Source organism: Daktulosphaira vitifoliae, unplaced genomic scaffold (genome assembly GCF_025091365.1).
Source record: "Daktulosphaira vitifoliae isolate Bord-2020 unplaced genomic scaffold, ASM2509136v1 Scaffold_2, whole genome shotgun sequence".
NCBI classification, from domain to species: Eukaryota; Metazoa; Arthropoda; class Insecta; order Hemiptera; family Phylloxeridae; genus Daktulosphaira; species Daktulosphaira vitifoliae.
The window spans coordinates 18,961,507-18,978,100 of NW_026099573.1; the positions used below are offsets into that span (position 1 = coordinate 18,961,507).

The window sequence follows — 16,594 nt, forward strand, 5'->3', positions numbered from 1 at the left end:
ACATCACATCATAGATGGAAATTAAAAAATGCCAACTGGGAACTTTTCACACAATTGACAGATTTATATATAACCACCAATTCTCCTCCCATAACCGGTCCAATCGTATCCGATGTGAAACACATAACACGCTCCATTATAAACGCGGCCAACGTATCAATAGGAAAAACCAACTTTTCACCCATCAATAACAAAGTCCCCTGGTGGAATTCTGAAATCAAATTATCAATCAAAAACAAAAACGACGCGCTAAAAATATTCCAAAAATCCGGCAAGATTGAAGACCACATAAAACTCAAACAACTCCGAGCAAAAACCAAATTCTTAGTAAAAAACAGCAAAAAAAAGTCCTGGAAAGAATTTACTTCAACCATAGGACCCAAAAGTGACCCCAGCACGGTTTGGAGCAAAGTAAGATCTCTACGAGGATACATCAGAGAAAAACAACTCCATATCGTAAAAGACAACAACCTACACACAAACCCTATCGAAGTAGCCAACCTAATAGGAAACCACTTCTACCTAAACAGTTCGGACAATAATTTTGACGACTCATTCATAAATAAAAACATCTCAAATAGACAACAACATCTCCAATCAAACATCGACCCAACACATCAAGACCAACAATACCTCAACACACCAATTAGCGAAACTGAATTCAACTTGGCACTATCTAAATGTTCAAGCCTCTCTCCCGGACCCGACGAAATTCCATACAGCTTTATACACAATCTACCAACTTCAGCAACACAATTCTTACTTAACCTATACAACAAAATATGGGAAAACGGTCAAATCCCCAAAGAATGGAAACACGCTATTGTCATACCTATCTTAAAACCTGGAAAGGACAAATTCTCGACTGAAGGTTACAGACCTATATCGTTATTAAACACAATGTGTAAAATTTTAGAAAAGATTATAGATATACGACTTAGATGGTTTCTCGAAAAAACAAATCACTTTTCTCCTCATCAAAATGGTTTTCGCAAACATAGAAGCACATATAATAGTTTACACGACATACACGAGGACATCTCAAAAACACTCGAAGCCAAACAAGTACTAGGTCTAGTAGCTCTTGACATAGCAAAAGCATATGACACCACATGGCGCCCACGAATAATAGAAAAATTACACAAAATACTCTGTCATGGGAACATGCTTAATTTCATTATCCACTTCTTGTCAGCCAGAACTTTCCAAGTCAAAACCGCCGGTCACCTCTCATCAACCTTTAACCAAGAAAATGGCGTCCCCCAAGGCTCCACCATTTCTGTCACCCTCTTCCTCTTAGCCATCAACGACGTATGCGAATCCATCAAATTTCCTGTAAACTACACTCTCTTTGCTGATGATCTAACCATATGGTGCCGAGGGAGAAATACAAACAGTGTACAACCAATAATACAAGACGCACTATATTCACTAGAAAAATGGTCGGCTTCTTCTGGTTTCCGCTTCTCTGCTACAAAATCTCAGAGTATCACCTTTACCCGCTTCAAAAAATATCAGAAACTACAACTAATGATCAACAATCTACAAATCGCAACCTGTAAGACCATAAAGATTTTAGGCGTCAAATTCGACTGTAAAAATACCTGGAACACACACCTAAAAGAATTACGTAAAGCGTCCTCTACAAGAATTAACACCCTCAAAGCACTTGCACATACCTCATGGGGAGCTAATTCAATATCTCTCAAACAAATATATAAATCCCTCTTACTATCTAAGCTCGAATATGGTTCCTTTCTCTTCATAAATGCCAAACCATCTCAGCTCAAAACCATTGAAACAATACACAATTCCGGATTAAGACTAGTCTCTGGAGCATTCAGATCCAGCCCCATCTACAGTCTATACAACATCACCAATACCCCTCCAATACATTTAATAAGAAAAAAAAATTCATTACTCTTCTATATAAGGCGAATACAAAATAACCTCAAGATACACCGAAACAATAAAAATGAACTCCAAAATATATCAATCGGCTTACCCGGGGTCGTTAAGCACGAAAATCTCACAATCCCACCATGGATTTTAAATATAAATGTAAACCTCTCACTGTCAGTTTTACCCAAAAGCAAAACTATACCCAAAATATACAAAAGTGAACTACAATCATTACTTGAAGACTACAAAGAGCACACAATGTTCTTCACTGACGGGTCCAAAACGGAAGAAGGAGTAGGAGCTTCGGTGATATACAACGAAAATAAAATAATGATTAAAATCCCCGACTCATGCTCAACTTTTACCGCTGAAGCTATCGCAATCTCTCACTCTCTCGATATCATCAAGCAAAAGAAAATAACTAAATCCATCATACTCAGTGACTCCCTAAGCACACTAACCAACATTCAAAACTATCATCAACCTAACGACATTATCAGAAAGATCCAAAATCAAGTATCGTCACAAGAAATTAACTCGCAGTCCATAACTATGATCTGGATCCCAAGCCACGTCGGAATTCATGGAAACGAACTAGCAGACACATACGCTAAACAAGCCATTACCTCGTTCGATGCACAGCAAATTAATATCCATACCCTGAGTGACAGTAAAAAAATAATAAACAACACTCTAACAAATCAATGGCAACACATGTGGCAAACAATGCATACTAAACTCAACGAGATAACGCCCTCAATATCCCCATGGCCAACTACATATCTCCCCAGAAGACATGAAGTAATCCTAAACCGATTACGCATCGGCCACACCTGGTTGACCCATAAACACCTTATGTCAAAAACCGATCCCGAACAATGCCACACCTGTGGAGAAGCACTTACCATCAAACATATCATTTGCAACTGCCGGAAATACAAAAACACCAAAGACAGTCTGGAAATAGCTGACAATCTCCAGCAAGCACTAGGTCCCGAACCAGAAAACGTGAATAAAATTTTAAAATTTTTAAAACTAACCAACATATACAATCTAATTTAAACTAATGTAACTCAATTTAACCTCAATGTGACAATCCCTCCACAATATNTGTGCAATAATGATTAATGTTAAGCTCTAAATTAGTTATAATATTACTTATTTTAAATAATATACTCTGTAGTATAGTTTTATTATATATCAAATCCTCACGCGATGGACACGAATTATTTACTTGCTTTTGTAAATTTTGGAACTCTTCAAATACTAACTTTAAAATATAAGTTCCCCTTTTAGTATGTTGCCATCGAATAATATGTAGATTATCTATAGCATACAAGGCTCCATGCATTTTTTTTGTAAATAAAGTTGTATTGAATATTATTTCTAATAGTTTTACAGTGCAATTATAGTCTGGAGTTTTTTCAGATTCATTGCTCATTATTTTGTCGCAGAATATCTGATGATAGTTAACAGCAGTTAGGATGTCCATTAAAATACTTGCATATGTGCAACCAAGGAAAACAGTTGCCATTCGTATTTTTAAATTGCAATCATTTGGTGTTATTGGCAGTTGAATAATACTCGGAAGATCATATTTTTTCAATAAAAAAATTACATTTTTGACACGATTTAAATTCTTCCAACCAATACATTTGAAAAGATTATTCACAATACGAGTATTTTCTATTTTATTTCTTTCCGATTCAATACATAATATGACACAAAATAGTATAATGGCTTTTGAAACAAACTTTAAAAATATCATTTTTTAGAAATATTTGAATGATGCTAATAAAATAATGATAATTATTATGGTAACTTTTATATAAACTGTTCAATTCAATTATGATTCCAAATATAAGCTTTACACATAAAAGTATTTGAATAAATATTTTTACAATTTTAGAAATTACTATTTATAACTGTTTTGACTTTTATGATTTCATATTATTGTTTGTTAGTAAAAAAAAATGTTATTAAAGTTAGTCAAGTTTATGTTATAATATAAGTTAAAAAAAAATTTTTTTTTACTTAATCCCTTGTTTTTTTCCAGTTGAGAATTAAGAAAAAATGTGACTACCAAAACATTGTCAATTGAAAATAGTGCGGACACAGGATTTAAAATGTCAATTCAGTAAAACTTATAAATACTTTTTAATATTTTTTATTTTTTAAGCTTCAACTTCTGAGGTTATTAGCTTGAACAAAATTAAATTATTAGGTTACATATATGATTTTACAATAGTATTTCATGAACTAGTTTCACATATAAATTTTTTTTTTTTCCTTAAAATACAATTACACAATGGCTGATTAAATTGAGTTGTACACATCGATTAGTTTAAGAAATGAGATTATTTTGATGGTGTTGTCATGGGTTGGGCTGAGGGCTTCAAAGAGGTTATCAGGCATTTTTAATCTTTTTTTGGTATCTATATGGTTACGACATTAGACAAGGAGGTGCTTGACTGTAAAAGATTCTCCGCAGGTTTGGCACATTGCAGGATCTTCTCTGCGCATAAGATGTCCATGGGACATCTTTGATACGTAGTCTGTTGATAAATACTTCGTCTTTGTGATTTGATGTATGAGGTTTGGGCCAGTATTCTGTAGTATTTTTTATTTCCCTTAGTTTATTATTAGGTGTACGCCGCCATTCGGGTTCCCATACATTTGTACAAAAGTTGCTTACATTCCTATGGATGTCAATGAGTGAGGTGTATGCGCGTATCTCGGTCAGAGTGTTATTTACTGCTTCACGAGCTACTTAATCGGCTTTTTCATTGCCATCTATTCCACAATGACCTGGTGTCCATATAAACCGTATGTTCTTGTTAGCTTTTACAATGATGATGCTTATTTTAATTGCTAGGATGCTTGAGTGCCAGTTATACTTAAGATTGTTAAGAGCGCTGAGTGAATCTGTACAAATGTTAGTGATTGAATCAGGTAATTGAATGGCTAGGTAGTCTCCTTTCAGGAGTGCAAAGTATTCCGCCGTATAAATGCTGTTATGGTCTGGTAGTTTGTAACATATAGATTGATGGCCATTTATGATAGCAATCGCGACGCTTGAGTTGGTTTAGGAGGCGTCTGTATAGATTTGTGGGTTTGAGGTTGAATCTACATTATATTTGACTTGGTTTGGTATTAAAGGATCGTAATTCTGAGTGGAATAAATATTTAGAGTATTTACAATAGGTGGTGATGGAGAAACATTTTTTTCTACATTTGAGACTGGCGGTATGTCATTAGTTGCATATTAATAAAATTGATTTGTTCGGGTATATTTTTACATTGGCTAGAAAAGTGTCCGGTCTTATGACATTGGAAACAAGTAACGGTGTCATCGGTTATAAATATTCTAAACGTGGTGTTTTCAACAGTAACTGTGATTGAGTTAGGTAGTTTAGACACACTGTCTTGATTGATGTATAATAGTCTTCTGAAGCTTAATATATGCGAAAATTATTCAGTTGCAAATACAGCTTTCATGTGAGAAATTTGAGAAGTGGTTTTAATTCCTATTTCGTGGAGAGCGTTTAGTATAAGTTGATTAAGGATAGTAGAATAAACATTGGACAGAATGATTCTTTTGGACCCGTTAATAAGCCTACGAATTGGAATTTCTATTTCATTGACATGAATGGAAGAGTGGGTTTTGAGTAGATTTTCCATGACGGCTTGACTATTGAAAAATATGCAAAATCTATTATTGGATATACGTGATACAAATTGAATATTTTTTGCGGTTGTAATTTTACTGATTGCGGTAACATATTCGATTTGTGTTGATGTTGTTAATAGAGTTAAATACATTTGCTTGGTTCATTTTCGGTCATGTAATATTAGAGGATATCTCTGCAAATGTTGTAGTATTATGTATATGTTGGGAAGCACTGTCTGTGATATTCATATCGTCAGATATGGTGTTAGGCTTATCGCCCATCGTTAGGTTTGATATTTATTTAATTGGTATAAATAAGGCAATAATTTTAATCATATTACCTGCAACGCTGAACTTTGAACAGACTTGTGTGTTACTGCTATCGATAGCTATAAATGCGATAATGTAGAAACACACGTGTATCACGGTTAGACGTTGAACACGAACTGAATACTTTTTAGTGTAGCCTATAATTACAATACATCGAATAATCATATAGTTGAACTGTAATATTCTATTATCATATTATATTATGTTATATTTTGTACGTGTATGTCACATATTATGAATTTACAAGAGCACCAAAAAAAATATCCCATCTTTAAAACACAAAATAATCAGTTAACTAGAGAATTAAAACTGATTATTGAACAAAATTAAAGAAACGCCTATATACAGATACTTAATTAAGATCTACAGCTTCCAAGATCACACTATGGATCGTTACACTACACTCGTCTGACTAAAAACCTATTTTTGGTTCGATGCGAAGCTGAGAAGGAATTAATTTTACCATGATCTGTTTATTTTTTATTTATTTTTGTTTTGAATGTGTCTGTCACTACTTTTTCTCAACTTTCGCTGACCGATTTTTTTCAACGATACGTCATAAGATCACAAATCTGTAGGGTAATATAGGAGATTTTGGGCCCCATGTTTCATCTACTCACCATCCGTACAGATGGTGTTGAAGAGGTATTATCTGAAAAGGGGAGTAATTCCTAAGTAAACTAACTTTATGCAATGGGAGTGGGAACGACGAAACCTAACGTTAACTTCATCATGAAAACAAACTTAAGTCTGAAATTTTTCTTTTTAATGTTTTTTCTTTTTTTAAGTATATTACATAATATACTTACAGTACAGTACCGACATTCGTGCGAGTAGGACGTATTTTGTGCATGTGGTAAAGTATTATCTCATATAATATAATAATACATTTAGTGTATAGTTGCTATTTGATTGTATGCCCGTGTTTTTATATCTTTGTGTCCAAAGTTTAAATATCATACTGGGAAATTATATTTAAGTTATTTCAAATAGCTAAATTAGTATTACCCAAGTCTACAACATATAATCAATTTAACTGAAATTAATAATCTGAAAATATGTCAAGAAATACTAAAATTGATACCCCTTTAAAAAATAATTCATCTTCTTCTTCATCCACACGTTCAATTAGTGAGTTTACTCTCAATGATGTAATGAAAAAACTTAAACAAATAGAAACATCCCATGATGAAAAATTCATATCTATAAATTATAAACTCTCAAGGTACGAAACAAAATTCTCTGTCTTAAACAAAACACTTTAGGGCCTGTTAAATTCTATAAACAACCTTAAAAAAGAATATGATATTCTTAAATCTGAAATAAATAGTCTTCGTGATAAAATATCAAAATCTTTAAATCTTTAATTTAATATCTATGAATAAAAGTGTCAGTATTTCCAGGAACATATTCAAAAATTAAGTTGCATAAGTTTTACTTTCACACATTCCTGTGTCCGACGATAGTATTGTACGACCATGTATTCTATACTCTATTCAATTATAAAATAATATTCAGGAGTTCTTAACAATACAATTTAAAATTAATACAATTAAATTAACCAATAAAACTCATATATTTAGTAAATATATTAGTAATCGTAACATGATCGAGTTATTTGGGATATAAAAATAAAAAGATTGGTTCAATGACAGTTTTACTGATTACATTTAATATCTAAAATTTAATTTTAAACAATTATTTTTTTTTGAAATATTAAGTCGTATAGTTCGTCAGATATGTTGAAATTTCAGTAAAAATGTCTATTCCAAACATCTACGAAATATTACGTATTTTGATATTTTTCTGAAAAACTAATGGCGATAAATAACAATCTTTGAAATGTAAAAAGTCACCACTGTTGCCGTTGACTTCATCGTTTAGACGTTTCACAAAGTATTGCAAATAATTTTTAAATAATTTACTAACTAGTTTGAAAATTCTAACTGTGGTATCATTTTCAACAAGAAAATTCAATTTATCCGATATATTATTGTATTATCCATCTTACGCGCATGGTAGATTAATAAATAATGGTCATCTACCATTACAATTAAATAATATATATTATTAATTATTATTATTCACTTATGTTATAATCAAATCGATGGTTAATATCAAATTTATAGGTTATATCATTTAAATATTCACTATTATAGTAATATTATAGTATATTAATATAATTACTATAATAAGTAGGGAGAATTAAATCGTTTGTCATTAATGGTGGAAATTTAAGACGATGATACATGAACTACAGTATGCATTAACATTATTATGACGTAAATCATGTGACATCAGGGCAATTACACGACCTATGACTTATACTTCATCTACGTTCACTACAACGACGACGACGCGTCACAATAATTGCGCTATCTGCTAGTTCCTTAATAATATCTTGAAAAAGGGATTATTAAAAAATATAATTTCTCATGAAAAAATTGTGTTGATCCATATGCTTTTCAATAAGTTATAGCATTATAAAGTTAAAAATATAAAAAATAAAATCGAAAATTTTCACACGAAAATAGCATTTGATAGCCATTTTCACCGTGAAAACAAGTCCAGAGGTCAAATTTTTTTTTAAATTAATGTATATTACATAAGCTTTAATTTAAGATATATATAAAAGTGTCAAACCTTCCGGAACATTTTCAAAAGTTAAGTTGAAAATGTCAATTTTTTGTGAAAAAGTTGTCATTTTAAATCCGCCCCTGTGGGCAGATAAAGGGTTCGATTTACAAAAAAAATATACCAAATGATAATTAAAGACATCAAGCATCTATATAAAAAAAATTATATTGATTCGGTTATTTTTAAAAAAGTTATAGCAATTTTAAGTAAAAAAAATTGAAAAAATTCCAAAATTAGCGATTTTTTAATTTGTAATTTTTTTGGAGGTTTCCCCATTTACGGGGAACAAGGGAAATGTTTTCAATTTTTGAGGGTAATGTCTTCGACTACATACGATTTATGATTTTTTGACGTATTGTTGAAAGAAATCTGTTCGGTGAGAGCTGAGAAAAAGTGGTAACAGACACAAAAAAATAAAAACACATCATAGTAAAACTAATACCTTCTCAGCTTCGCATCGAAGCAAAAAACTAAAAAAGCACGCTTTTAAAGTACATCGAACTAAAAAGTTAAATTAGTTTTAAAATAAGCTTAAAAAAATAATACTATTTTTCGTTTATTATTGTTTTAAGCTTATTTTAAAAATTATTTTTAACTTTTTAGTTCGATGTGCTTTAAAAGCCTGTTTTTTTAGTATTTTTTTAAAAACTATATTTATATAATGAACAACTTGTTTTATTCAACGACTCGTCTATCGCCAATTGTCATTATAGCCAACCAACTCCGTCTCACTTGGATATACCTACTAACCAACTGTACTAGGATTCAGTTTAGACGCCTTGTACAATTGATATAACTTATATTTTCTGAACATCTAAAATATAACTTTACTTTGTCGTTGACATAAAACAATAGTTTAACTTAATTATATAATCTCTCTCTAGTAACTAATGCACACGATGGTCTGTGTCTTCTTCAGGTAATTAAAACTCATTTAAGAAAATGAGAATAATATTTGGGCAGACGTCGGGTAGCTTCAAATTCTTGGTTATGATCAAGATCCTCAAGTATTAAACAAACTCTTAACATATGGAGGAGGCGCCGGTCTTTGTATTTTAATCGAGTTCCAAGATATGCTTTTTATCTTTTTAATCTTATAATCTTAGATGAAGTCGATTCCCCTAAAGTGTACAAGAGTTATAGTCAGAATATTTAAATAAAATTTTTTATAATCAATACTATAATTTTTTTTGGGGAATATCAATTGCTGTTTGGGCGTAATAATAACTTCTATCATATATGTTTTGTTTATAAGTGTATGATTTATAGAATTTTCCAAATTTTATTGAATTGTTAACATATTTGTGAGATGTGGAAACGAATATTGATAAATATATTCAATATTTCGATCACGTAGCGAAAGCGAAAGATTGGGATGATAATAAAAAACTTTCTATGTTACCCTTATGCTTACAGGATAATGCACTTAAAATATTTGAATTTATACAATATCGATCGACAAATTTAACTTGGGAAAATGTTAATAAGAAAAAATTTAATAAAGATGAAAATGACTAATAATGAATCTATTAAAAAATTTTTGGTAAGAGTAGTAGCTGAATGTCGTAGATTTATAGGTATCATGTCGGAAAAACATATCATAGAGTATTTTTAAGGGACTACCAGATGAAATAATTAATAAATTTATGTCTTTGGATAATAGCGCAATAGATAAATTAATAGAAAATATTTGAAGAATTGAAAAAAATACATATTTCACATTTGCATGTGATAGGTGAAACTATTTTAGAGGTAAGGTTCAAAAGCCATATATTTTTAATAGACTTTACTATAATCGATAATTTATCTTAAGATAATTTATTGGAATATAATTTTTAAAAAAAACGGTAGCACAGTGGGGTCGAGGCACAGTGTGGACGAGGCATAGATGGGACAAGTATAGATGATATCTGACAGTGATTAAAATCACTATCATAAGAAACGCTTCGATGTAAATCTGTAGATAGTGTTTAATTTTAAGAAATTGGTGAAATATTTTAAAAGCAACATGAACTCTTATTTCTTTAATTATATCCTGATTAGNCTTATTCCCTTAATTTTATCCCGATTTATAATTATAATATATGAATATACAATAATTATAGTAATAAAATTTGGTATGAAATTAAAATATGAAATTTAATTTTAATTTGAAATTTAGTATGATATTCAATAATTTAGTACTACAATTTATAAAGAGAAATAATAAAAATAACAAAGTAGTTGTATATTCCTTTACTTTTAACGTGTATAAAAATTTAAAAATAAGAAACGCTTCGATGCAAATCTGTAGATAGTGTTTCCTTTAGAGAAATTGGTGAAATATTTTAAAAGCAACATGAACTCTTATTTCTTTAATTATATCCTGATTAGTAGTTCTTTGATTTTAAAATATAATATATGAATAAATACTAATTATAGTTTTTAAATTTAGTATGAAATTGTGAGGCCAGCTATGATGTATGGTTAATAGTGTTGGGCGGTTGATAAGAAAGTAGAGCAGAGAATAAGTGTAGCAGAGATGAGAATGCTTAGTTGGATGAGTGGAGTGACTAGAGAAGATAGGATAAGGAACGAGCATATAAGAGGAAGTATAGGTGTTGCGTCAATCGTGGATAAGATGACAGAAAATAGACTTAGATTGTTTAGTCATGGTATGAGGAAAGAAGAATCGAAAGCTGTAAGAACAGTTATAGAAATGAATGTTGAAGGAAGAAGAGATAGAGGAAGACCAAAAAAGAGATGGAGGGATGCTATTGAATGCGATTTGAGGACAGCTGATGTGAGCGTAGAAGATGTGGGAGATCGTGTCAAGTGGAATCTTAGGATAAGGGTGCCCGACCCCAAGTAGTTGGGATTAAGGCAAAGAAAAAGAAAAATATTACCAGATATTCCGGTGGCAATTGACATAATATGATTGTTATTTCGGAATGTACAATTTAGCGTTTAGTTGGGTTTAAATAATATAGCGTCAAATCAATTACCTACTCTATCGGTTGTATCTCAATATACACTACACTTTAATGATACAATAAATAAATAAACTCACACATACACACATATGCATTTATAACATTGTGTCTAATGTAAGTATAACATGATAAAAAGTAACCGTAAAATGAAAAAAATGGAATATAAATTTTATTACTCATATTAAATGTAATGTAACTCGAAAAATATTTGTTTAAATGAAAAAATATAAGATTATATTTTTATTTATAATTGTCTTTTAAACAACTTTTGTGCGAAACTTTTTTTTGTAAGTTAAATATTTTTTTTTGAGAAAATTAAGAAAGCTCATATTTTTGAACTTTTGCGAGGATTTAAAAAAAAAGCTCAATTCCAATCTTGAGGACTATTAGTATGTCATTATACATATTTTAATTCAACTTTTAAAAAAACAAAATTTTTTCCGCAATTTTTCCTTTGTTGACTGGCCTAGATGTCAATTTTAAACTTGTAATTGAGCTAAAAGTTATGGTAATATATTCAATTTATTTTACTATAAACTTTCATAAATCTTTATCAAAAATTTTTCATCAACTTTAAAGAACCAAAAAAATAGGTTAAAATTGAAAATTTGGACTGATTATTTTTAACATATTAAAAATCAAATCAGTAATAATTTGAAAACAAATTTTTTTTTCTTTTAATTATTATTTTATATATATAATTAGTAATAATATAAAAAATTAGAAGTGATAGAAATAGTCTACTTGCAGATTTGAAAACAACGCGAAAAGTTGATTTAGAAAAGTATATTTTTGCTTCTGATGAAAGTTCCTTGTAGTCCAGTGCATTTTTTTATAGTAACAAACAGTTTTTATTGAAAATTATTGTATCAAGCCCTTTAAATTTTTATACACGTAAAAGTAAAGCAAAATATAACTTCTTTATTATTTTTATAATTTCTCCGTTTAAATTACAATATTAAATATCAATTTCATACTAAATTTAATAATTATAATTAGTATATATTCAAATATTATATTTTAAAATCAAAGAACTACTAATCATGATATAATTAAAGAAATAAGAGTTGATGTTGCTTTTGGAATAATCCACCAATTGCCTAATTAAAACAAAAAAAAAAAAAGTTTGTTGGGAATTTTTTCTGCTATTCTGCAAAATTACTCCTTCGTTGACTAGAATGAATCATTAAATAGAAAATTTTATGAGAATTAAAACAATGTTATTTTTAAGATTAATATGCAGTCAGAAAGTTTTATAATTATTATTTATTGTAAATTTATCAGAAAAACTCATTATTTTTTGCATTTTTATCGTAATAGAACACTTAAATAGAAATCATAGTAATCATTTCTAAGTAATTTTTGATATTTAAAAAGATTCTACTATTGAAATATCCAGAACTGAATTAATTTTAATGATTTACTTTAACTAAAAAAAAAAAAGTTAATATTTTGAATCCCTCTTGTGGGCAGGTAAAGGGTTAGATTTATAAAAAAAACCAAATGATAGATAAAGACATGCATCTAAATAAAAAAAAATATACTGATTTGGTCATTTTTGATAAAGTTATAACAATTAACAAAGTTATAAGTTTTATACACTGGACTACAAGGAACTTCCATCAGAAACAAAAATATACTATTCTAAATCAACTTTTCGCGATGTTTTAAAATGTGCAATTAGACTTTTTCTATAACTTCTAAGTTTTAATATTATTAAAAAATAGTTTTTACATATAAAAAAAAATAATTAAGAACAAAAAAAATTGTTTTAAATTAATACTGATTTGATATAATATTTAATATTAATTTGATTATTAATAAGTTAAAAATAAGGAAAATGACATATTTAACCAATTTTGTTAATCGTTTAAAGTTGATTGTTGTAAATGTTTATAAAAAAAAAAAAAAATTTATTTTACCATAACTTTTAGCTCAATTGGTAAGTTTGACATTGACATAATTAAATAGAAAATTTTATGACAATTAAAAAAATTGTATCGTTAAGATCAATATGCAGTCAGAAAGTTTTATAATTACTATTTATTGTAAATTTATCAGAAAAGCTCAATATTTTTTTGCATTTTTATGGTAATAGATAACTTAAATAGAAGTAATAGTAATAATTTCCTAGGAACTTTTGTTGTTTGTTGAAAAGATTCTATAATTGAAATATTGAGAACTTAATTAATTTTAATGATTTACTTTAACTAAATGTACCAATCAAAACAAAGTTGTTAAAAAGATTTACTCAATTGAGTTTATTATAAAATTTGATTATATTTGTAAAAATCAATTGTTAATTCAGGAGAAAAAACAATCATTTTTTTTAGAAATGATTTATATAGCAACACGTTAGAAAAAAATTTGAATATTATAGTCTAATAGTAGCACACACAAACAGAGTAATAAAATTATTAAATTACAAAGTAAAATGATTTAATTTTGTAGTTGAAACCTATCATATCAAACTTCATTCGTTAATAAATATTTTGAAAACATTAGAAATTAATGATTTTAATTGTCTTTATGGAGACGATGTAATAACTAACTGTTTAATTGATAAATTAGAATTTTTTTTTCAATTTTTGAGAGTAATATCTTCATTATATTTGACTTGTAATAATTTGACATTTTCGTTGAAAAAAGTAGGTCAAGTTAGAGCAGAGAAAATAAATGATAGTCACAAAAAAATATCTTCTCAGCTTTGCATCGAAGCGAAAACTTAAAATATAGTAAAATAATTTTAATACGAATAAGAAATTTCTTCTTGCAAGGGGCGACTAAAGTGATGGGATCCTTGATCTTTATTGAAGTTATTGAATCTAAATGTGATAAAAATCAAACGAGTTAAAATTTATACTAACTTAAAAAGAATTAAGAAAAAATGCAAAAAATTCATTGCCATATGCGGGTTGGAACCTCGTACCCCAAGCGTGTAAAACATAAATTCTACCAACTCGGCAACCGTACGTCGCTACCGCGGGTGAAAAAATAGGCTATTTAAGCTAGTTCAAATTTCAAAAGTTATTTTTCTCGACTTAAAAGAAGCAAACAAATTTAAATAAGTTTAACTTTCTATGCTATATTAATTTTTTATTTATATAATATTTATGAAAATCTATACTCCCCTTGTCAGGTATTTTAAAATAAAATAAAATACAAAACCCAGAATTTTAACACAAAAATAGCAAATTTTTGAATACGGTAATCATTTTTACAATGAAGACAAGTCTAGAGGTCAATCTTTTTTTTTCAAATTCAATTATATTACATTAGCTTTAATTTAAGATATATATAAAAGTGTCAGTATTTCCGGAATACTTTCAAAAATTAAATTGAAAATATCGTAGTAACAATACGCATGTTTAAAGTTTTGACCCCCCTTGTTAAAGGGGTATGATCCGATTTACAAAAAAAGCGTGCCAGATGAAAGGGGTATATAAATATTTATTATAAAAAAATAATAATATTGATCCATACATTTTTCCAAAAGTTATATAAAATATAAATTAAATAATATAACATATAAAATCGAGATTTTTTTCACGGAAATCGTACGTTTTTCTTTAACTTTGATGTCCGTTTTCACCACGAAGACAAGTCCAGAGGTCAAATTTTTTTTTTTCAAATTAAAGTATATTACATAAGCTTTAATTTAAGATATATATAAAAGTGTCAGTCTTTCCGGAACATTTTCAAAAGTTAAGTTGAAAAAGTTCTACTTTCTATACGCATTTTAAAAGGTTTGCACCCCCCCTGTATAAAGGGAAATGGTCCGATTTTAAAAAAAAGTATGTCGAATGAAAGAGGTATATAAAAAGTATTTATTATTAAAAATTAGAATTGATTCATGCATTTTTTAAAAAGTTATAGCATCATAATGTTAAAAAATGTAAAATANAAATAAAAGAGGTATATATAAAGTATTTATTATTAAAAATTAGAATTGATTCATGCATTTTTTAAAAAGTTATAGCATCATAATATTAAAAAATGTAAAATATAATATCAAGAATTTTTTCAAAAAAATAGCATATTTTTGCATACGGTAGTCATTTTCACCATGAAGACAAGTCCAGAGGTCAAATTTTTTTTTTTCAAATTAAAGTATTTTACATTAGCTTTAATTTAACATATATATAAAAGTGTCAGTCTTTCCGGAACATTTTCAAAAGTTAAGTTGAAAAAGTTAAACTTTCTATACGCATTTTAAAAGGTTTGCACCCCCCCTGTATAAAGGGAAATGGTCCGATTTTAAAAAAAAGTATGTCGAATGAAAGAAGTATATATAAAGTATTTATCATTAAAGAATAAAGTTGATTCATGCATTTTTTAAAAAGTTATAGCAACATAATGTTAAAAAATGTAAAATATAATATCAAGAATTTTTTCACAAAAATAGCATATTTTTGCATACGGTAGTCATTTTCACCATGAAGACAAGTCCAGAGGTCAAATTTTTTTTTTTCAAATTAAAGTATATTACATTAGCTTTAATTTAAGGTATATATAAAAGTGTCAGTCTTTCCGGAACATTTTCAAAAGTTAAGTTGAAAAAGTTAATTTTTTGTAAAAAAGTTACCATTTTGAAACCCCATCCTGTGGGCTGTTAATGGGTCAAATATTCACAGAAATATATAAAATGATAGGTAAATATTTAAGGTATCTATAAAAAAAAAAATTATATTGATTCGATCATTTTTAAAAAAGTTATGGCAATTTTAAGTAAAAAAAATTGAAAAAATATCGAAAATTAGCGATTTTTAAATTTGTAATTTTTTGGGGGATTTCCCCCGTTTACGGGGAACGAGGGAATTTTTTTCAATTTTTGAGGGTAATGTCTTCGACTAGATACGATTTGTGATCTTTTGACATATTGTTCATCAAAATCGGTCCAGCGAGAGCTGAGATTGAGCGTTCACAGACACAAAAAAAAAAATAAAAAAATAAAAAAACACATCATAGTAAAATTAATACCTTCTCAGCTTCGCATCGAAGCTAAAAAAAAGCGCGACAATATACAAACGAGAGACTAAAATTATTTTATTAAAAAATAATGAAAGAGTAAATATAAATTTTG

At 28.6% G+C, this 16,594-nt stretch overlaps 1 protein-coding gene and 1 long non-coding RNA gene across 17 annotated transcripts in view; one reads left to right on the forward strand and one right to left on the reverse strand.

The window, feature by feature from the left end:
• LOC126899396 (uncharacterized) overlaps nucleotides 1-16,594 on the reverse strand; it is a 240,256-nt gene that overhangs the window by 127,427 nt on the left and 96,235 nt on the right. For 2 of the 16 annotated variants that reach the window (XR_007702574.1, XR_007702575.1), the window contains exon 1: nucleotides 3,418-3,703. The exons of 13 other annotated variants lie outside the window; for them this stretch is intronic. Coding sequence is in view for 1 of the 3 variants with exons in the window: in XM_050674326.1 (XP_050530283.1) it covers nucleotides 3,418-3,670 (253 nt within the window). In the remaining 2 variants the exon portion in view is untranslated. Of the gene's footprint in view, nucleotides 1-3,417; nucleotides 3,704-16,594 lie in introns of those variants that run through there. One more of the 16 variants, XM_050674326.1, reaches the window with a different exon arrangement.
• On the forward strand, nucleotides 14,834-16,515 carry LOC126899444 (uncharacterized). The gene is made up of 3 exons (XR_007702591.1): nucleotides 14,834-15,323; nucleotides 15,427-15,595; nucleotides 15,966-16,515. It is a non-coding gene; the product is annotated as an uncharacterized LOC126899444 (long non-coding RNA).